At 38.1% G+C, this 24,968-nt stretch overlaps 1 protein-coding gene across 1 annotated transcript in view; it reads right to left on the bottom strand.

Annotated features, from left to right (window-relative positions):
* Nucleotides 1-24,968, bottom strand: part of TMEM135 (transmembrane protein 135) — a 230,368-nt gene that overhangs the window by 57,919 nt on the left and 147,481 nt on the right. The window contains exon 6 of the mRNA XM_058663713.1: nucleotides 21,124-21,170. Coding sequence (XP_058519696.1) covers nucleotides 21,124-21,170 — 47 coding nt within the window. The remainder of the gene's footprint in view (nucleotides 1-21,123; nucleotides 21,171-24,968) is intronic.

Below are 24,968 nucleotides of genomic sequence, written 5' to 3'. Positions count from 1 at the left end.
AGTAAAAATAAAATTGAAATCTAAATTTGACTCTAAAACTCAACAAAGGTAGACTTCTGACTCAGTGTTCAACATGCAGTATTTTTTTAAGTTTACAGTTACACGTAAACCGATGTCTAACTTCAAATTCAAAAAGGGTGACTTCAAATCATTTATACAGATGCAAATAGTGATATTAAGCACCATTCCCCAAGATTTTACTTCAAAGACTTACGTTATTCAATGTATGACAAATTATAAACCACCTTAAATGAAATAATCTATATTAAAAATATACGTCCATAAGAAAAATTAGTGAAGCAAAAGCTTTCTTTTGGAAATGGCATTAGTGAGAAGCCAGTTAAATTGTGAGTTGTGTTGTCTACATTGTGACAGCTAAGAACATAGTTTTATAATCTCTTTACTAAAGAAGTAAAAGAAGAAAATACTATACGTTCTGAAAATTGCTGACTCTTCATACCTTTGGCCTGTTGCGACAAGTAATCAAAGAAAGCATCAATATTATATTGTTCAAAGGTATGCATGATACTAAAATAGGTTTGGAATAGTGACAATAACTGTTACATGATCTTTTCCAGTGAAATGAAAGAAAAGGGTGGCAGGCAAAATCCACCTGTCTTCGCAAGAGCAGAATCTACCCTATTTGATGTGCAAAAACTATAGAACATGATATAAAACCGTGTAAGTCTATCATAAATAAATGAAAATCCAATACAAACATCCCAAATCTATTCAAACAAAAGCTTTATTCTACACATTCTACTTTCAAAGAAACATAGTAAGCCTACAAAGTCAGATTGGATCAACACTGAAGAGAATGTTTAAATGGTCAATGGAATATTAGTTCATTTTGCACATTTATAAAATTACAAAGGGTCACTAAAGATAAAGATACATTTATTATAAATCCTTCTATTATCAATTCAGAATTTGTCATTTTAAAAGCTTATATTAATATAACCTGTAATCCATTTTCTTGTAATTAAATAGTATTATATATTCCTCAAGAACTTTCATGTCACTAGGTTAGTATATATTTTTCTTCCTATATATTGAAACTAAAATTTTCTTGCAGAATGTTTTGTATACATGATAAAATGTGGATAAATAAAACATATTTAATGTGATTTAAATTGTTAAGTGGTTTTTAATTGTCATTAGCATTGTGAGTGTGCAATGGTTCTAAAGACCAGTGACAGAAGCTGGAACACATTTTAAAGCATGAATAATTAGATGATTTCTTTATCATCTATCTGTCTTTGGATTCTAGTTGAACAATTTATAGGACCATCCATTTTAAGCTTTAGTTTCCTCAATTATAAAACTGAGGTACAAAAATAATTTTAAAATAATTTTTAAACTGTTTTCCACCATACTATTTTTATAGGTATAGGCAGAAGGGAGGATGAGTCCCTCTACACAAAGATCTTATGAGGATAGGAAGGAAACAAGCATACAATGTACTTAACATAATAATAGCTCAATAAATGTTAGATACTATTGCAGTTCCTATTGTCCTAACAATTCACTTAAAAGATAAATCAAGTCATTACAAAGAAATTAGTATAGGAGTGCCAGAAGCTCCCTGGACATCGAGCATCCAAGAAGAAACACATGGTTCGGAAGAAATCCAGAGAAGGAACGCAGGAAACACAAAGACCCGGTTAAAACGTGGTGAGTCATCCCGGGAAGGGGGCGCAACAGCGGGAAGCCCAGAGGACCCAGGGCAGCTGGAGACAGCAACACGGGCCCCTGGAGGCACCTAGCTTGGCAACTTTGTGGCGCTGGGACGCACAGGAACCCAGAGAGGTGGAGTGCGCCAGAGGTGAAAAAAAAAAAAAAAAGATTTTCGGGCTTTTCGCTCCCTGAGAGAACTATACTGAGACTGTCCCTGCTCAGTGCCCCCTGTCCCCCAGAATTCTCCCAGTCTGAGGCTGTGCGAGAATTGAACGTTCCAACTTGTGTGGGAGCCAGGGCGGAGAGCTCCTACAGGTCCCCCAGTGGTAAGGTGCAGGAGACTTGCGCAGCTTAACTCTCTCTACTGGACATAGTTGGGCAGACCACATAGTACAACAACTTCTGGGGTGCGCCAGCACAGCCTCTCACTGCTGAAAGCCCGTGGCCTCACAAAGGCGGGTACCAGCGGCGGGCGCCAGCAGCGAGCGCCTGCAACGGGGAGTGCTGCTTCAGTTCCTCTGAGGGATCTGCCTCGGTAAAACCCCTCAGGGCAGCAGCAACTTCTGGTGTGCGCGCCTGCAGCTTCTCACTGCTGAATGCCTGAGGCCCCACAGAGGAGGCCGCCAGCAGTGCGCGCCTGCAGCAGGGAGTGCTGCTTCGGTTCCTCTGAGGGATCCCCCTAGGAAAACTACCCCAGCACAACAACAGCAACTGGGGTGCAAGCCAGCACAGCTTCTCACTGCTGAATGCCTGTGGCCCCACAGAGGCGGACACCGGCGGCGGGCGCCAGCAGCGAGCACTTGCGGCAGGGAGTGCTGCTTCAGTTCCTCTGAGGGATCTGCCTCGGTAAAACCCCTCAGTGCAGCAACAACTTCTGGGGTGCGCCAGCACAGCTTCTCACTGCTGAATGCCCGTGGCCTCACAAAGGCGGGCACCAGCGGCGGGCGCCAGCAGCGAGCGCCTGCAACGGGGAGTGCTGCTTCAGTTCCTCTGAGGGAGCTGCCTCAGTAAAACCACTCGGTGCAACAGCAACTTCTGGTGTGCGCGCCTGCAGCTTCTCACTGCTGAACGCCTGAGGCCCCACAGAGGAGGTCGCCAGCAGTGCGCGCCTGCGGCGGGAGTGCTGCTTCGGTTCCTCTGAGGGGTCCCCCTAGGAAAACTGCCCCAGCACAACAACAGCAGTCCTCTGAGGAATCCCTCTGGGCAAACCCCTCAGCACACCAGCATCTGAGTTTCACATCAGGCCAGGGTTGGGCAGCTCCACAACTGCAGGCCCTGAAACAGTGGCCCAGATACACATAGCTAGAGCTACCGACGGCCTGACACATACTCCCCCACAGGCCTGAGGGGCGCTAGGGGTCTTCCAAATCCACCCCAAAACTACAGACAAGGAGCCCTGAAGCTACAAAATACTGCTACTAAGCCCTACCCCTGAAAACGCACACAGGACGAAAGGTCTAACCAACAGACCTGACAGAAACCAAGCTGCAGAGGGTTATAGACATTCAGGGGTTGATATAGCTATCCCCCCGCACCAAACATCTCCAATAGAACTCAAAGAAATTCTCCTTCAAAAGTAAACCTAAAGGAAGCAGCAAACTCACACCTACTCCAAACTACTGCACAAAGACCAGAAACTGTAGATAAACAAATCAGAGAATACATCCCTGAAATCAACAAGAAACAATAACGCAATGAGAAGAAACTTCAGAAAAGGCAATGATCCAGACGAGAGAGCCAGTACCTCACCAAAAAAAGACCAAAAGCCAATATCTATTTTGGAGACACGAGAAGAAGACATGGAAGCTCTACCAGACAAGGAATTTAAAAAAATAATGTTAAAAGCTGTCAGAGACAATGAGAAGAACTGGGAAGACTTCAAGGAATTCAAGAACCACATAGTCACAGAAATTCAGCAAGTCAAAAACAAAATCCTTGACTTAGAGCACAAACTTGAGAGCCTAACTAACAGAATAAATACAGCAGAAGAGAGGATCTCTGAAACCGAAGACACACAAAATGAACACTCCCAGCTCATTAAACAGCTAGAAACAAGCCTGAACAAAGCCAATAAGACCATTCAGGAGATGAAAGACAACCTAAGAAAATCTAATATCAGAATTATGGGACTGCCCGAAGGAGCAGAAAGAGAATCAGGAATGCAAACGGTGCTCAACGAAATTATACAGGAAAACTTCCAAAACACTTGGAACATGAACCCAGCCCAAATCCAGGATGGTCAGAGGACTCCCAGCAGATATGACCCAAAGCGATCTTCACCCAGACATATGGTGCTCAAGTTCCACTCCAACGAAGACAAAGAAAGAATCCTAAGACAAGTACGAAGCAGAGAAAAGATCACATTCCGGGGAAAACCAATCAGGATCACTGCTGACTTCTCTGAAGAGACCCTACAAGCAAGGAGAGAATGGACAAAGATCTTCCAAATCCTGAAACAGAACAACTGTCAACCAAGATTAATGTACCCAGCAAAGATCTCATTTATATTCGAGAACGAAATCAGATACTTCCATAGCAAAGAGAAACTTGAAGAATATGCCAGCACAAAACCAACTCTTCAAAATCTCCTTAGAAATGTGCTAAACACAGAAAAAACAGGGACAAACCACAAGCAAAGATGGCAAACAGGAAGATCTCCCCACTAAAGCCCACACAAGGAGGGGGAATTACACAGTTACCAACACCCACAAAGACACATATGTATGGCAGGGCAAAATCGCAGCATCTCAATATTGACTCTTAACACAAATGGCCTGAACTCACCAATCAAAAGGCACAGATTAACGGAATGGATCATCAAACAAGATCCAACTATCTGTTGCCTACAAGAGACACATCTAACCAGAAAAGCCTCTAAGAAATTTAAAGTGAAGGGATGGAAACAGATATTTCACGCCAATGGACGAGAAAAAAGGGCTGGGGTAGCTGTCCTAATTTCAGATGATATAGACTTCAAGCTTACAGACATCAAAAAGGACAGAGAAGGACATTATATATTGGTGAAAGGATTGATCCATCAGGAAGCAATTACCATCGTGAACATATATGCACCAAATCCCAATGCGCCTAGCTCCGTGAAGCAATTACTTACAGACTTAAGGGGAGACATAGATATGCACACAATAGTAGTGGGTGACCTTAACACCCCACTAACAACAATAGACAGATCAACAAAACAAAAACTCAACAAAGAAACAACAGAGCTAATACAAACAATAGAACAACTGGACTTGGTTGACATTTATAGAACTTTTTATCCTAAGGCCACAGATTATACATTTTTTTCAGCAGTACATGGCACCTTCTCCAGGATCGACCACATGATAGGACACAAAGCAAATCTAAGTAACTTCAAAAAGATAGGAATCATACAATGTACCCTCTCAGACCACCACGGAATGAAACTGGAAATCAGCAATTCAAAATGCCCAAGGAAATACAGAAATTCTTGGAGGTTGAACAATATGCTATTGAACGAACAATGGGTCAGAGAAGAAATTAAAGATGAGATCAAAAAATTTATGGAAACCAATGAAAACTCTGACACAACATTCCAAAACTTGTGGGACACAGCCAAAGCAGTGCTACGGGGTAAATTCATCGCAATTGGAGCTCATGTCAAGGCCCAAGCGAGGCGCCAAATACAGGAACTAAACACACACCTCCAGGAATTGGAGAAGCAACAGCAGATGAGCCCCACACACAACAAGAAACAAGAAATCATCAAAACAAGGGAGGAAATCAACCATATAGAAATAAAAAAAACCATACACAAAATCAATGAATCAAAAAGCTGGTTTTTTGAAAAGATAAACAAAATAGACACCCCGTTGGCCCGACTGACAAAGAAAAAACAAGAGAAAGCAAGAATTAACAGCATCAAAGATGACAAAGGCAACATAACAACAGACATTGCAACCATTAAGAACATAATTAGAAATTACTACAAAGCACTGTACTCCAACAAATCAGATGACCATCAAGAAATGGAAAAGTTCTTAGACTTCTACCACTTGCCAAAACTTAGCCCAGAGGCAACAAACGACCTGAACAAGCCCATAACTGAAGCAGAGATTGAATCAGTGATTAAAGAACTCCCAACAAAGAAAAGCCCAGGTCCAGACGGCTTCACTACAGAATTCTACAAAACATTCCGAACAGAACTAACCCCAATCCTCTACAAACTCTTCAATACAATAGAAAAGGAAGTGACCCTTCCAAACTCATTCTATGAAGCCAACATTACCTTAATCCCAAAACCAGACAGAGATCCTACAGAGAAAGAAAACTACAGACCTATCTCTCTGATGAACATTGATGCTAAGATACTCAACAAAATCCTAGCCAATAGAATTCAAAAAATCATCCGACAGATCATTCATCCGGATCAAGTAGGATTCATCCCTGGAATGCAGGGATGGTTCAACATAAGGAAATCCATAAATGTGATACACCACATCCAAAAACTGAAAAACAAGAATCACATGATAGTATCAATAGACGCTGAAAAAGCTTTTGACAAAATCCAACACCACTTCCTGCTAAAAATCCTAACCAAAGTAGGCATAGATGGAAAAATCCACAACATAATCAAAGCAATATATGAAAAACCCAACGCCAGCATCATACTGAATGGAGAAAAACTGGAACCCTTCCCACTAAGAACTGGAACAAGACAGGGATGTCCACTTTCTCCACTGCTATTCAACATAGTCCTAGAGGTACTTGCTGAGGCCATAAGACAAGAAAAAGAAATCAAAGGAATCCAAATTGGAAATGAAGAAGTCAAACTTTCACTATACGCAGATGACATGATTCTTTACATCGAAGAGCCAAGAGGCTCAACACAGAGACTCCTAGAACTTATACGAGAGTTTGGTAGTGTGGCAGGGTACAAAATTAATGAACAGAAATCAACAGCCATAGTGTATGCAAACAACCCCAAGTTGGAAAAAGATCTAAGCAGCAAAATACCATTCAAAATAACAGAGAAAAGTATGAAGTATCTGGGAATTAACCTAACCAAAAATGTAGGAGACCTATTTGAGGAAAACTACAAACCACTTAAAAAAGAAATTGAAGAAGACCTCAAAAGATGGAGTAACATCCCATGCTCCTGGATAGGTAAAATCAATATCATTAAAATGTCTATACTGCCAAAGGCGATATATACATTCAACGCAATTCCAATCAAACTGCCCAAAACATTCTTCATGGAACTGGAAACAATGATCCAAAAGTTCATCTGGAAGCACAAAAAACCACGAATAGCCAGAACCATCCTGAAGAACAGGAAGTTAGCAGGGGGAATCACAGTTCCAGACCTCTGGACATACTATAGGGCAGTGGTTATCAAAACAGCGTGGTACTGGCACAAAGATAGAGAGGAAGATCAATGGAGCAGAATAGAATCACCAGACAGTAATCCACATAGATACAGTCAATTAATCTTTGATAAAAGGACAAATGATAATCCAGGCAAATGGGAAGGTCTGTTCAATAAATGCTGTTGGGACAACTGGTTGATAGCCTGCAGAAACAAAAAGATAGACCCACATCTCTCACCATACACTAAGATCAAATCTAAATGGATAAAAGACCTAAACCTACATCCAGAAACCTTGAAACTGTTGGAAGAAAATGTTGGAAACACACTGCAACACTTAGGAGTAGGCCCTCACTTCCTAAAAAAGACTCCAAATGCAGTAGAAATCGAGTCCAAAATAAACAATTGGGACCTCATCAAACTAAGAAGCTTCTGTACAGCTAGAGAAACAATCAACAAAGTAAAAAAGCAACCCACAGAATGGGAGAAGATCTTTGCGCACGACATAGGTGACAGAGGGCTAATTTCCAGAATATACAAAGAACTACAAAACAACCAAAATGTCAAAACAAACAAGCCACTCAAGAAATGGGCACAGGAAATGGGCAGACATTTCACAAAGGAACAAACCCAAATGGCAAACAAGCATATGAAAAAATGCTCAAGCTCCCTGGCAATAAGGGAAATCCAAATGAAGACAACCTTGAGGTACCACCTAACTCCAGTAAGGATGGCACACATACATAATACCACCAACACTTGTTGGCGAGGATGTGGGGAAAAGGGAACCCTTCTCCACTGCTGGTGGGACTGCAGATTGGTACAGCCTCTATGGGAATCAGTTTGGCGAATACTCAAACAACTGAAAATCAACATGCCGTATGATCCAGCAATAGCACTCCTAGGAATATATCCAAAACATCTCCTACTCAAGAAACCAACATGCACGTCAATGTTCATAGCAGCACAATCTACAATCGCAAAAACCTGGAAGCAGCCAAAATGCCCATCAATAGAGGACTGGATAAGGAAGCTATGGTTCATCTACTCTATGGAATACTACTCAGCTATTAAAAAAAACGAAATGCAGTTCTTTGTGGACAAATGGGCCCGACTGGAATCCATCATGCTAAGAGAAATGAACCAATCCCAAAAGGTTAAATACCACATGTTTGCCTTAATCTGAGATGAAAAGATGACAACCTGATAGTACCTGTATATTGTAATATTATTGCAATCTCTAACAACCTGTATCCAATACAATAAGATAATGCGATATAATCTATAAACCAACAATTAATGTCAGAATACTTAAGATATACATCGAAAAACTGTAAAACCTACTATACCCTCAATACGTTATGTTAATCCGTAATGGGGGGGAGTGCAGGGAAGCCTTTCAGGACCATAAAAAGAGTGAGGAAAAAGTATAATATAGCCTATCATGATCAAATCTGGTAATTCATAGACAACAGACTCAAAGCAGCACTAAACAATAGTAAAACTACTATACCAATGCATGAGGGGGGAATCGGGTGCGATCCTGACAACCTCTTAACAGGAGGTCATGTGCGTGGAGCAGGGGGGCACTCCAGGGTAGAGCAGATGGCAAGGAGAAAGCCTGGATCCCAACCATGAAGACTCCCAGACCTTCACCACAAACTATTAATACGAGCAACAAGGACTATATCCCAACTGCCAAGGAGGCCACAGGGAATTGGATGCCCTCGGAGGCCGAGTACTCTGAGGTCACCCACCCCTAACCGGAGCTCCCGCAGGGGATGGAAGAAGTCCAAACACTACCGCGCAGAAACCAACGTCATCGGAAAGACAACCAGAAGCCCTGAGCGGTCCGCAGAAACAGAAGAACAATAAACGTCCTTCTGGACCAGGGAGGAGAGCTTTCTCTGGTCCGAGCCTGGCTCCACCTCTGGACCCCCACCCTCCCTCACAATGACCATCGGGATTGCTTCGAAAACCCCTCACAGCAAACAAACAATCATACAAACTAAAAAAAAAAACCTAAAATAAATAGACAAACAACAAAAAGTAGAGCTTGAAATCTGACAAGAAAGAGCTGGCATGGATTGGCTAATGCCTCGCTGGGTAGGACACAAAGATTAGTCACTCCTTACCATGGTGTTGGGGACTTTCCTGCACACCCCCCCCCCCAAAAAAAATGTTCTGCACCTTAACTGCTGACAAATGTCTTGTTAGAGTTACAAGCCAGTCTAGATTATCCTAAAATCTGCCAAGATCAGTAAAATTATACTTCAACACAACAAATGGCTAAATACTAAAATGAAATAGACACGAGACAGCTGAATGGTACCTTATAGCCATTTTAAGGTATATAGCAGCTGGTCCTGTGTATGAACTAAAATTGAAATGTCAATGAGCTAATCATAGGCTGTGGTTAAGAACTTGCTTCTTTTTTTTGTTTGTTTTGTTTTGTTTTGTTTTGTTTTGTTTTATTTTGGTTTTTTTTTAACATACTGGTTACGCAAAACCTTGTCAATTCCATAATGTTACAAATTGCTGTTAATGTTATATTGAGACTCTTAATTGACTGGGATGATATGCTACCAGCTCTGACTTTGGACCAGAAATGGTCTCCCCAACAAACTGTTCAACCCATCTGGACAATGAGTAGCTGGACTCTTTGCTGGGTATATGTTTGCAAGGAAAGAATCTTGATGGAATTTGAACTGTAATACTGCATCAAGGTGGAGGAATCCACCAGGGGGGAGGGGTGTGGGGAGGGGTGGGGGGATTCCCAGAGCATATGAAACTGTCACATAATGCATAATAATTAATAAAAAAAATTAAAAAAAAAAAAAAAAGAAATTAGTATAGAGTTTCCTTGTAAAAAATTTAAAAGAGAACTACCACGTGATCTAACAATACCACTCTTTTTTTTAAAATGTAACATAAACAAGGGCATTTTTTTATTAGCTTTAATTCATTAATTACATTGTAGTATGTGACACAGTTTCATAGGTACTTGGATTCAGTGTACACCTAAACAGAAATGAAATGTGTCAAAGAGACATCTCTTCTCCCAATATTATGGCAGTGCTATTTACAATAGCCAGGAAATGAAAATGGCCTTAAGGTGTATACAATAATGAATGAGTAAAGAAAAAGTGGTGCGTGTATGCAATGCCAAACAGAAACAGAAAAAGATGAATTCTTGTCATTTTAAAAACATGGATGGAAATAAGGTTATTATAGTAAGTAAAATAAGTGGAGCAAAGAAAGACAAACATCACATGATCTCATTCATACGTCAAGTCTGAAAATCAGATGTTCTAAGAGAAATTCAAAATACAATAGTGGTTACCAGAGACTTGGAGGGATAGGGAGAAGTTTGACTGGCAGGTACTAGATTATAAATTACAGCTAGATAAGAGTAAAAAGTTCAAGGGTCCTACTGAACAGTAGGGGGATTAAATACAACGTTAATACAGTACACATTTCTCTTTGTAAGATGTTTAGAAATTGCAATTCTTAGTGCTTTTGCTATAGAGAAATGGAAATTTCTTGAACAGCTTAAGTTTAAGATCTTTTTGCTTACACCTGAATTATCAGCTATGTGCTGAGTGGGGAAAAGGAACTCCAGAGTAACATCCTCGATTGGCATGGTGGAGCAACTCTGGCTACAGTCATTGGGGGAAGGGACACTTGAGCCAGCTGGCTTGTTCTCAGTCCCAGCTTTCTTCATGCCACAGTGAGCCAGCTGATCCATATCAAGTAAACTCACAGTGCCCACATACTTCATTTACCCAGGCCTGTACTCTGTCCAGAACACCAAGTCACACTGAAGTATGTCACCTGTTAAATCGGTCCACACCTCTCCACAATCAGACCAGACATCAGGGGCCCAGCAATTGGTGATTTTCTGAGCTCCCACAGTCACAGAATACAGAAGGTGTGCCCTCTGCCTGCAAACTGTCCTACCTCAACGTCTAACAGGTTGTAGCAGCAGAACCACTCACAGATGTCAGAGACAGAACAAAGCAGGGACTACTACAACACAGTCGTGTGTGTATGTGTGGGGGGTAGGGTTTGGAGGGGGAAGAAAATGGGGGGGGTGATGGGCTTTTCCCTTTCAGAATAAAGCATGACTCAGACTCCTATCATCTCCACAGGCTGAACTTTTGAAATTCGTGTAGACTATGGAATTGTTAATTAAAGCTGTCTAGAGTCAGTGTCATGGTGTGGCAGGTTAAGTCTCTGCCTGCAGTACTAGCATCCCATATAGTTGCTGGTTCAAGTCCCGGTTGTTCCACTTCCCATCCAGCTCTTTGCTAATGCACTGGGAAGGCATCAGAACAAAGGCTGACTCATTAGTTCCTTGCACTCATGTGGGAGAACCAGAAGAAGTTCCTGGTTCCTTGCTTTGGACTGGCACAGCTCTGAAAGTTGCAGCCATTTGGGAAGTAAAACAGATGGTGGAAGATCTTTTCTCCTATGTCTCTCCTCTATATATAAATCTGCCTTTCATATAAATAAATAAATCTAAAGAAAGAAATCCTGCCAATGGTGGATCACTGGCAGCAGCATGCCAGCCCTATCTCCTCACTGCTACCTGGATCCCTTGCTTTGTTTCACCATTTCTGCTCTGAAAGTTTCAGTCAGTCCCCCTCAGAATAATGTCCTTTCTTTGTTTTCTGGTTGTCTATCTGTGGCCGAGGCCTCTATTTAGCCAAGTTGGATGTCAAGCTCCCTTTCTCTTCATATTAACATGTAATAAGAGTTTTAAGCACGCCTTTCTCTCTCTCTCTTTTTTTTTTTTAGTTTTTAATTTATTTGAAAGGCAGAGTTATAGAGAAAGACAGATAGGTATCTTGCATTTACTGATCCATCCCCCCAAGTTTATAACAGGCTGAAGTCAAGAGCCAGGAACTTATTCCAGATCACCACATCGAAGCAGGGGTCCAAACACCTGGACCATCTTTCACTGATTTTCCCAGACACATAAGCTGATCAAAAGTAGAGTAGCTGGGACTTGAACCGGTACCCATAAGGGAAGTCAGCACTTGAAGGTGGAGGCATTACCTGCTGACCCACAGTGTGGACTCCAAGCATTCTAATTTCTGAGTCTTTTCTATCTGCAATACTGTCTTTATCACCAACTGTATGGTATCTTATGTTTAAATTAATTGACTCTCCAGACTTGGATATCATGAGACTTGTTAATGAAGCATTTGCTATATGACCTAGCTAAAAAGTAATCACGCAACCCTTCCTAATGATTTCACTTTGTTCAAACCATATGAACATAATCACTGCTTACACCATATTAATTTATGTACAAAATTCTCTTCAGATTTTGAGTGAACTCCAAAAGCATACAGCCCAGTAAGTATTTCCTGGATAAACAAAACCAGCAACGACATTCATATTTATTACCAAGAGAGGAAAGGAGAAAACAGAAAACACATCACCATCACCCAACACTATCTACCAGCCTAAGATAATACGGGTGGCTGCAACCATTTCTACATTTGGGAAATTCTATTCTAAAGATGGTTTGATCATAATATTAGCCTGTTGAATTATCTAATTTTAAAAAACACACACATTTTTAAACATTCAATGAAAACTGATGATATCAATTTTATTTCTGATGTGGCCTAATGAGGTAGCTAGTTTAATTTTTACAAGCTAGAGATCAGAATGTAATGCCATGATCCTACTTGTCTTTCAAAATGCCTGCCTTCCTGTGATGGACCTACCTCTTCCAGGACCTAATAGGGATACTATGAAGATATGGAACTTGTAGATGTATCATAAAATCTACAGAGAGTTTCACCTATTACAGTTACTAGCCCCTACAGCTAGGGAACTCTTTCTTTTTGCTATGGACCATGGCTCCAGATGCTACACGGCTGCTTTCCCTCTCACATCCCTACCTGTTTCTTCAGTTAATTCTCTTGCCTATGCCTACTCATAACAGACATTTCTCTGTGTAGGGTAACCCACATACATGTTCACTTACTCTCCTTTGAATACAGTTTACTATCACTTTTTGTACCTTACATACATATATATGCTTAGAAATTGTATCTTCATTTAAGACAAGAGCCTTAGATTAATATACCTATACCCTTATCACTTCCAATATTAATGTTTGATACTTTTGAGATAGATCTACAAATCAAGTGTAACACATTCAACTGTTCCTATCACCAGATTTTTAATATTGGTCTCTATAGAACTTGAAACCATTACATGTCCAAGTCGTATCAGAAAGTATTCCAGAGCAGCTAAGATTTAAAATCTAAAGACGCATTTTTCTCCTTTTGTTCTGCGTGTTAGGATGACAGGCATATTCTCAGTCACCAAAGACCTCACCAGCACAAAGCAGCTCTGTGGCAGACATGAGAACACAGAGAAGAGAGGAGACCAGGATTTGCCTCCTTAACAAAGACTTTGAACAAAGAAGAGTGAAATTTTAGAACATAAAAGCTTTTCCTATTTCTACTAGTTCACCTTGCAGGGTTAGTCAGTCACACATTTCAAGTACTCTGTGCTGAAAACCAATAACGGTGGACAATTATCCAGCTTCATTGTGAATTTCAACTAAGCCTGGATATTGATCGTATACTTTGTCTTTGCATAAGCCCAGTCACTGAGCAAACACAACATGAAAAATAAGCCACCAAACAGAGGTATGTCATTTGAATTTTTTAAGGATAAAAAACAGCGTAAGTTCAAATATTTTCAATTTTTGTGGTGCTATTTCTGCAAACTGTTGAGAATAGCTCACAAAGAGAAAAATATAAAATAATATATATTATTTGTATGCTCTCAATTTCAAAAATAATTTGTGCAAGCTAGATCAACATAGTGATTTTGATATGACCTACTCCAAAATACAGAAAAGGCAGTAAAGTAACTGTTACTCAAAACAATTTTCTATTTGAATTTCATAAAATAAAAATGTGTAAAACATAATCATTATGTCCTAATTTATATTTTCAAAGGCTAATTTCCATTCATATTAAGCTGAAATATATTATTAATTAGGAACTTCTTAGAAACACAAAACACATTCATATGATCATGAGTCATACTGCGAAGTGTGTAACTTTTAATTTTTATCTTGGAAGCACTAGAATATACACTCACATAATTATTAATATAAAAGTTATAAATAATGAAATTCATTTTCATACAGTCTACCACTCTGCCTTTTATTATACATATTTACAAACTTATACAGTTATCACAACAATTATTTTTAGAACATTTTCATTATCCTTAAAATATCCCCCATTGCCATAAGAAGACATCCCCTATACTTCCAATTCCCAAAGCAATAGACAATCACCAATCTAATTTCTGTCTCTATGTATTGGCCTATTCTGGATGTTCAATATAAATGGAATTATGCAATATGTCATCTTTACTGCTCAGATTTAAGTAATAGCAGCAACTTCAATTTTGTGAATTCTTACTACGCAGTAGACATGAAACACTCACAATAAAACATGAGATAAGTACTACTACCATCTCCCCTCAAAATGACAAACCAGAGGCACAAAGTCCAAGTAATTTTTTTAAAGATTTATTTCTTTTTATTGCAAAGTCAGATACACACAGAGAAGGAGAGACAGAAAGGAAGAATCTCCGTCCAATGATTCATTCCCCAAGCGGCCGCAATGGCTAAAATAAAGCCAATCCCAAGCCACCAGCCTGGAGCCTCCTCTTGGTCTCCCATGAGAGTGCAGGGTCCCAAATCTTTGGGTGTCCTCAACTGCTTTACCAGTCCACAAGCAGGGAGCTGGATGGGCTGCCAGGATTAGAACTGGTGCTCGTGAGGAATTTAGTCACTAGGCTTCCATGCTGGGCCCGAGTCCAAGTACTTTACACAAGGCACAAAATAACTAAGATGGAGAAGGGTTTTAAATCAACATAGACGGGCTCCAACATTCAGGATATTAACTAATGTTTATACTTGAGTATGCCTTTACTGTCTTTGAAAGAATCTTAGAAACATAAAATAACTGAAACATACAGAGTTGAGAAAGACTGAATTATAGCATTCCCCATAACTGATGGATCAGCAAAGTTTACATTAAGAAATTTCTTTGGAAGAATCAAGATGGCAGAATAGGGTAAGGACACATTTAAATAGACAGAGAAATATTAGCCAGTGTGAAACAGAGAGGGTACATTCCAGGAAATAGGAGAGGACAGAACAATACCAGAGGGGTACTTGGAGACTGACAGACACAGGAAAGCAGTGAAAATAACGGTGTGGTGTTACAGTGATTGATACCCCAGCGGCATTCAGCAAACTGCAATCTGAACTCCACTGGGGGGGTTGGGGGAGGTAGTACTCCACCAGCAATGAGGTGGGAGGGACATTTACCTGGAGCTTTGGAGGTAAACCCAGACAAAGAACTGCTCGTCCTGCTGGTCTGTTTGATTTGACCAGGAGCAGAAACAGAGTGGCAGGTCCCAGACAGGCAGTGCAGGAACAGGGTGATTTAACAGCCCAGTCCACCTACTAGAGCTGAATTTGGCACCATTTTGTTTAAGGAGGCAAGGGCTATGAACAGTACTGTGCATGCACTGAGCTACGAATGAACTCATTTCTGACTCAGTGAACTGCAACAACATGGCATCCTACAGGTTCCACCCAAGACAGGTCCAGGGAGCCCTCAGACCTGACGGGCAACACATCAAGAATTCTAGTAGTGGCACATCAGGTGCTATTTCATACAGTGTGGCAAACAATTTAAGACTGCAGGGGACAACAGTGAACTGCGCATGCACTGGGGTTGGCAAGAACTCACCGAGCTCAGGGCATTGCACTGATTCCCCAGGAAAATAATACCGACTTTCACATTGTATGGGTCAAAATAGGTCCGTGTGGCACCCAAACCTAACAGCCAATAGGTTCTGACAAGATCAGTGCCACCAACAACCTAACTATATAGGACACCTGGTATCTCCCTAATCCTGGGACCTACTCCAACCGGAAGTGGGAGAAAGGTTGTGCAGACAACAGTACAGCCTGAACATGGTGCACAGGAGGTGGAAAGTGTTGAGCCAGGAACTGGGGCTACAGAGATCATCTAACGTAAAAATCCAGACATGAAACTTGCTGGAGAGAGTGGCACAAGTGACTGCAAAGAGTCATGTACAACTGCAATAAGTAAAATCGAACTGTAGACCTGTGGGTGACACAGCTCAGAAACTTGCCCCAAGGAAAAGAATCTGATAATCAGAACTACAATGATTAAGAGCAAAAGAAGAGACAGAGGCACAATGAATATTACTAAAGACTCCCCTGCAAAGGAGCAAAACCCTTTGCCAACTTCAGAGTTAACTGAGGAAGACATTGAAAAAATTGGGGATACAGAATTCAAAAGACTTGTTCTTATCAGCACATAAAGCAGATGTCCAAGGAATTTGAGGAATATGTTACACACTGAAAATGAATCAAATGAAAGCTGATATATCAGAAATGAAGAATACAGTGGAGCAAATTAAAAGTACAGTGGAGAATCTCCAAAATAGAATGAAGGAGGCAGAAGAAAGAATCTCAGAATTGGAAGATATTTCCTGTCACAAGGGGACATAAACAAAAATCTGGACGTAGAGCTGGATTAGGTCAAAAAAAGTATTCAAGAATTGAAAGACACTATTAAGAGGCCAAATATAAGAGTCACAGAAGTCCCAGAAGGTTCAGAAAGAGAAGTTGGGTTTACAAATGTATTTAATGAAATAATAAAGGGAAAATTTCCCTAATCTAAAGAAATAATTGGGAAAGAAGATCCAGGAGGGGCACAGAACTCCCAACAGGCTTGATCAAAAGTGAACCTCACCAAATCACATGGTCATCAAGCTCTCTTCAATTGAACATAAGGAAAAGATCCTTAGATGTGCACGTGAAAAAAAATCAATTGACATATAAAGGAATGCTAATTAAGCTAACAGATCTCTCACAGGAAACTCTACAGGCAAGACGAGAATGGAGCAACATATTCCAGATTCTAAGAGAAAAAAATTGTCAGCCTAGGATAACATATCCAGCAAAGCTTTCTTTTGTCTTTGAAAAGGAAATAAAATTCTTCCACAAGTAAAGAAAGGATAAAAAAATTTGCCTCTTCCAAACCTGTCCTACAAATGATACTTCAAGATGTTCTCTTGACAGAGAAAAGAAATAGTGCCCACCAAAACCAATGGCAAACGGGAAGAACATCCCACTAAAATGACAACAGAAGACTAAATCAATGAACAACCTATTGCTAAAATTACCACCTATTTGTATTAACTCTGAATATAAGTGGCTTAAAACTCATCAATCAAATGTCATAGATTTGTAGATTGGATTAAAAACAAAACCCATCTATTTGTTGCCTACAGGAGATATATTTCATCAACAAAGATCAGAGGAAACTATCTCACGGATTTTGATTTTTTTTGGTTAGTTCATCTCTTCAAAACACTTTCTTCTGATAAATTATTCAATGATTCATAGATCATACAGTAGCATCATTTTCTTCAAGAAGGTTCTTGATTTTATTTCTTCAGTGACATTAATTCAGTAGCATGCTATTTAACTTCATGGTGTTGCTAACTTCTTTTTATTTTCTTCCTGTTGTTGATTATGATTTGTGGCTTTTCATTTAAGGGAATGTATAGTAACTGTGTAATGGGGACTATCATATCCAGCTGTGAGGATACAATACATCTCTACTTCCAGACAAAGATGGACTTCCAACGAAATAGTTTACTTTATCTTGACAATAGGATACTGGACTCTCTGCCATTGTCCATGCTCGCAATGATGGACATATAACTGTGTATCAAGAACTATACTTTAATAATGATATAGAGGAACTATTTGAGGGGGGAGGGAATTGGGAAGGGGATAAGGTAATTCCAAGTGCCTATAGAACTGCATTATAAAATGATAATAATAAAGATAAGTAAAATTTACAAAAAAGAAATTTCTTTGGTTTGCAATAGTGTTCCTTATACAAGAAACAGACATCTTAGTACATAAGATTTCAGAACTTGAAAGAATATGAGGCATAGAATCACTAATTTAATCACACCCACACTGTTAAGTATTAATAATTGACCTATACAAGCATTCCATTTCTGAATGGGGAAATTATGGCTGATTATTATTATTATTATTATTATTTATTTTGTCTTTAGTTTTCTCTATTTTCCAATGAGAAAAAGTTTAATTTTGCAAAAAAAAAACCAAAAATTTCAATATAACCTTAGTTTGATATGGGATGCAGCCATGGCAAATAATACCTCACCACTTCCTCACAACACCAGCCCCAAATCAATTTTCCTTAAACCATATTGGCACAGTTTTTACTCTACTGAGAAGTCTTGTTTCCATTTTCCAAGGAATAGCCTGGGACAAAACATAAGACGACTCTTTTCAAACCTGAAAAGTTTCCCTTCTGCTTTTCTCAAAGGAGGCTATAATAAATGGAGACATGGGAACTCTATCATTTTACATTTAATTTTTTTATTTCAACAAATAATATTCGAATTGGTTATCAATAATTAAAATTTGCCCTCAAGTACCTGTATTAATAGTAAATTTCAATTAAAAAAACTAAAAATCTAACACAACTGGACTAGAGCTGTCAAGTGGTATTCATATGCTATACTGTTTATTTCAACATAACCTGGACTTCAAACATTTAACATTGTTTAACTTGGTTGCAATGCTTTATAAATGGCTATATTTTACCATTTACCAAATCTCTTTTATTGAGTTATTCAAACAAACTTCCAGCATTTGACGATAGTGCTTCTTTTAGGAGAAAAACAACTACTGTCCTCAGAAAATTGAAAGTGTTTATTTTGGCACTTAAACCTTGTATTGAGCCTTCTGGAAAGTATTTTAAACTGTTGTTTTTAACCCAGACTTTGTGACTGAAACAGGAAAAGGTTCCATAGCTATGTACCAAAACACATACTTATTTATAGGGCTGATTTTCTCTCTACACCAAAAATACTGACTTGATGGCAGCAGTTTTCAAAACATAATTTCCTAAAAACCAAACTATAAATTGAGTGTTTATCAATGTATTCAACGCACAATTTGTTCTTTAGCTTCAGAATCTCCTGAAACCTAAGAAATGCTTAACCACTGTATGTAGGCTGTCTTTAAACGCCACATTGGCAACGGTTGTTTCATTTGATTACTGCTCCGTCAGGAATTTCCATAGGAAGAAAACCTACTTGACATTCTACTTCCTCCCTGGGTATGTCAACAAAAATCATCCTTGTAATTCTGTGACATTTTACAAATATACCTTCTTCAATGGGTATGCTATATCTTCATACAAGAGCACAAACTTATAAAAATAAGCCATGTGAACAGTTGCAGCATCATCCTAATAATGTCCCCTAATGCAATTATGTTTTTGAAAATCAAAGAATTAGTCACTCCTCTTAACTGCTCTAAAACCAAGTTCTATATCACTAAAGTATAAAAATAGGCTGAGGAAAATCTGTTCTTGAACAGCCAGGAAACTGATTAATTCAAGCAGTTTCTCATAGACCACCACACAGCAGCAATAACTTTTGAATCATTAAGAATGGTATAAAATACTATACATTCTAATACCAATTCTTCACAATTAGTCCTTCCTATCTTTAGTCATAATGTATGTTTCCAAAAGAAAATGAAGAAGGAGGTGGCTTGAAGAAGGGAGGGATGTATGATTATCTTCTTAGATTTGTCCCTATGAAGTACATAAAATCTGTTCCCCTTCTATTAATACATTTAAAAAATGAATAAAACCATCATCATCATCATTTTATTCTTGCTGGTAATCTTTTTTATAAAGTCAAAACATCTTCCTGTTTGTGATTTTGCTTTATGGCTTTTCTTTTAAAGGAATGTATAGTAACTGTAATAGAGACTATCATATTCAGTTGTGAAGATGCAATGCAGTACGCATCTCTACTTCCAGATCAAACATGGATTCCCAAAGAAACTGTTAAATACATCTTAACAACAGGATGCTGTCCTGTCTAACCTTGTACATACCTAAAATGTAAAGATACACTTACACAACGGATTCATGGACATGTGACTGTTTGTGAAGGACTATACCACTATAATGATACAGGGACAATCAGTGGGGAAGAGGGGAGAGGGGAAATTCCAGAGCCCATGGAACTACATAGTAAAATAATAATAATAATTTTTTTTAAAGAACTAAAAAATAAAAAGTTAAAAAAACATTAAATTGTATTATTTTGCTTTATGGAACATGTTCTGGTAGGAAACTCATGGCTTAAAAATTCTGGTGTGCGTGAATTACCTTATACTTAAAGATACATATGTCAACCAAATACATCTTTCTATAACTCCTTAATTGCCTTGGTTGTTTAAGTGAAGTTTTCAATACTAAAACCTAGTACCTTCTTGCTATGACTGAATATTGCTTAGATGCAGGAAAATCATGATTTATTTCAATGAGTACAGTAAAAATAAAATAAATGGAATTGGTTTCAATGACAATGAAGTAGTGGACTCATCCTAATCGAAAATAATTTTCTCCACGATCTGTGGTTATATGAAGATGACCAACACCTTTTTATTGGAATTTAAATCTTGAGTTATCCTACTCCTATCTCCCACATTGCTCAGAGACGATATTTCACAAAAATTTTTAACTTCATATTATGGACAAACAGTATTTTATAGATTACAATTAGTAATGTCATGGCAAAAAGCATAGATACAGTCCTGCTATAATTTTTCTCATTTAAATTTAATGAGAGTAAAGGAAATCTAAAACCAGTATGCAAAAAATAAAAACTTATTTATTAGAATCTGAACACATAACAAAGCCAACTTTTTAAGCTGAATCTTTAAATAGAATATGGCAAAAGTGAGTACATCTTTCCCTCTCTCATTCTTTTTTCTCCTCAAGAACAGACTGATTTCTCATATTTGTGATATCTACAGAGGAAAAATATGCCATTTATATAAAATAATTGCTAATTTCACTTTAGTGTCATGGTTGATGAAAACATTGCTAAGGGAAACAATTTTTAGGGTTAAAATAGGTAGGGATAACACAACATACCTGAAAAAGAACATGTACATGGCAGCTGTGATGCAGAACAAAAGAACCTACAGAAACAAAAAAATGCATTACTTTCAAAAGAATAATGACAACATTATTTTGTAACTAATAAAGGAAAAAGACAAACAATTATAAAAGTAGGCAAAAAGATACAAAAAATCAGTCAAGCTCATATTATGTTCTCTAACTTTTCAAATAATCAGTCAGGTGATAATACACTGTTACCATTACAAATATATATCCACATTGTTACATAAAGATAAATATATGTACATAAACACACAAGCTAAGATGGAAGAGTAAGTAATAGATTTCAGGAAAGAAACAGTTTTTTAGCTTGGCTTCTTAGAATGGCTGAAAAAGCAAGTGATTTAAGAATGAGGATAATATTTGTTACAATCAAGTTAGTGAACGAATGGGAAAACTTATTACTATTCTATCAAGTACATTTTAATGTAAAAGACAATGTAGCTACCAATCATTTCTAATTTGCAGGAAACGTTCATTAAAATGTAATCATTCTTTATGGAATACAGATTAACTAGTTTTAAAGTTTTTTAAAAGCATGCAAAAACCATACAATAAATCCTAATTGAAGAAGCTTTCCTCAAAACCATAATAAATTCAACATGCTACTAGGGAACGTGGAAGGAATCCAGAATCACAGACCTGACTAACAGACTAGTTATGTCAACAAAGCAGATCGCTGGACTACTGTTTCTAAATCCATAAAATGGAAGTTGTATAATGGATTTTTATATTAACAACAACAGTTTGAATTAAGCACAAAGACTGTCCACAACATATTAGACAGTAGGAAAGGAAAAATCAACTTTTAAGTCTGAGCACAAGAATAAAAAAAGAAAAGGTAGTTTGCTACTCCCAACAAATATTTTCTAGTCTGCCTTTTTTTAAATTTCCTATCTAACTTCACAAGTTTGTTGTCTTAGCCCAAGCTAAGTATCATAAACAAGTAGTATAGCACAAATGAACCAGAAATATATAAATGAGATAACTAAAAGAGGATAATGTCAATTATCAAATATGACATGTATTTATATAAGTATCATATCATATTTAGAATCTCTAACCAATAAAGTCTGCTCCCTTCTCTCTTCCTTCTGTAAGCCTTCCCTCTTCTTCTTTATCATTGCCTTTAAAAGTTACCCTATCCCTGATATTCAAGATTCATTTTACTATTTTTACAAGTGTAACTTAAAGCATTTGGGGTTTTTTTTCATTATTGAGTAGTCTTTTATAAAGTCCAAGTAATTGTGTCCTTTGTGTTTTTTTTTTCACCTGCAAGAACACTTTCTACTTACTTTGTTTTTAATTTAAATACACACATACACACACACACACATCAGGAAAGGTTTCTTTTTCTTTAATCTCACTGTCATTGTATCCCCAACAGGCAATGCTACATGTTCATTCCCTTGGGTTTCCTCTATACTAGTCAATATCCCTCTTGCAACCCTTACTCAAAAATTTCTCAAGGCTGGCACCTAATCCACTGCCTATGGTGCTGGCATTCCATATGGGCATCAGTTCTAGTGCTGGCTGCTCCACTTCTGATCTAGCTCCCCATTCATGATCTGGGAGGGTAGTAGAGGACAGTCCAAGGACTTTGGCCCCTGCACCCATATGCAAGACCTAGTAGAATTTCCTGGCTCCTGGCTTCAGAATGGCTCAATTCTGGACACTGTGGCCCTTTGCAGAGCGCTCTCGTGCGCACGCGCTCTCTCTCTCTCTCTCTCTGACTCCAATTTTCAAGCAAAATAAATAAATCATTTTTTAAAAATTCTGCTTGCAATGGGGGAATCTCAACTGAACTTGAACTGTGCTTATGCAACAAGGTGGAGGAATCCACCACGGAGGGAGGGTTTGGGGAGGGGTGGGGAGAACCCAAGTACCTATGAAACTGTGTCACATAATACAATGTAATTAATGAATTAAAAATAATAAATAATAAAAAAGTAAAAAAAATTCTCTAAAATAGTCTCACAAATATTTCCCCCACTTTTCACCAACTGTAAATGTCCAGAGTCTTTTTTCCACAAAATGTTGCTATGTTCTAGCCTAACACACGACACCAAATCTAAAGATCATTAAAAATGCTCATTAAAGAACAATGGATTGATTAATTCAAAATTTATTTATGAAAACTCTATATACCACAAACCATTTTGGAAATTGCAAGAGTTCACAACATTGACTTCCCCTTGTGGAAATTATCCACTTATCTTCTAAGTTAAGTGAAAAAATATTAAAAACAAACAAACAAACAAAAAACAGTATTAGACATACTGACATAGGAATTTTGGAAGCAAAGAACAATAGGTAAGGCGCTGGTGACATGGTATACTGGTTAAACTTCTGCCTGTGGTGCTGGCACCCCCCAGCTTCATATCTGCTCAGCTCCTGCCACTGTGGCTACTTGGGGAGTGAACCAGCGGATGGAGGAGGATTCTGTCTCTCCTTTTTATAACTCTGCCTTGCAAATAAAAGTAAAATGAACCTTAAGAAGAAGAGGGATAGGGGAACAGAGTATTGCTATACACAAAGTGGTCAAGGAAATAGAAACATTAGCAGTGGGACTAAACAGATAAGGGGATAACCCAGGCAACCATTCCACAAAGCCACTGCAAGGATTTTGGTTTTAGTCAGGAAAGACAGAATGCAAAACGTGTTTAGCATTGTGTTACCGAAGGATGCTAAAGAAAGGACTTCACTTCTAGCTAAGTAAATTTTTTAAAGTTTTGAAAAGTAACTGTGCTTATTTATCATTGGGGTTTAGCAAAGTGCTTTTTTTTTTCTTTTTATTTATTATTTTATTTTATTTTTTCACTGCAAAGTGCTTTTATAAGTAAATGTAAATATGAAGTTAAATAATGAAGGATATTTTCTGCATATCTGAAATTAAATAAGTTGAAAGCTAAAATGTAGGAACCTCAAAATAATATCTGTTTATTTGGATCCTGAGAACCTAAATGATAATTACACCCTACAGTCCAATACTGTATTTTGTATTCCACAATACAATACAATATTGCAACTTCTGGTCACTTAGGGCTATTTAAATGCTTTAGGAATTCTAGTGAGATATAATTAATTTAACCTGCATGTAATTAAGATTAAAAATTGATGACTTTTGACATAGGTCAAAAAATTCCATAAAATCATTACCAGAATCAAGATAACAAACATATTCACCACATAAAACAGGCATTTATAGGATACTCTCATTAATGATTTGAAAGTGTTTCCAACTTTCTTTGTTTAGTATTAGTTTTACTTTTAACTGAAAAAAGGCTTTCAGTTGAGGTTATTTGTAGGCAGCATGTAAATTATTGCTTTTTATAAGCAAATCTGAACATCTCTGGCTCTTGATTGCAGACTGTTTCTATAATTGATATGTTTAGATTTAAATCTATCAACTTTCTATTTTCTTTGCTTTTTTTTTCCTCCTTTCTGCCTTTTTAGGTTGAATTGAACAGTTGTTGTTGCTTTTTTTCTAATAATTCCAGTTTCTTTCTTGGTTTCAGGACTATAATACACATCTTTAAATTATTAAAATATACGTGCAAATTATATTGTAACACTTAATACAAGTGTAAAAATCTTTTTTTTTTTTAAGATTTGTTATTATTGGAAAGTCAGATATACAGAGAGGAGGACAGACAGAGAGGAAGATCTTCCATCCGATGATTCACTCCCCAAGTGAGCCGCAACGGGCCAGTGCTATGCCGATCCGATGCCAGGAACCAGGAACCTCTTCCAGGTCTCCCACGTGGGTGCAGGGTCCCAAAGCTTTGGGCCATCCTCGACTGCTTTCCCAAGCCACA

This window comes from Ochotona princeps, chromosome 4 (genome assembly GCF_030435755.1).
Source record: "Ochotona princeps isolate mOchPri1 chromosome 4, mOchPri1.hap1, whole genome shotgun sequence".
NCBI classification, from domain to species: domain Eukaryota; kingdom Metazoa; phylum Chordata; class Mammalia; order Lagomorpha; family Ochotonidae; genus Ochotona; species Ochotona princeps.
This window is presented reverse-complemented; position numbering and strand designations above follow the sequence as displayed.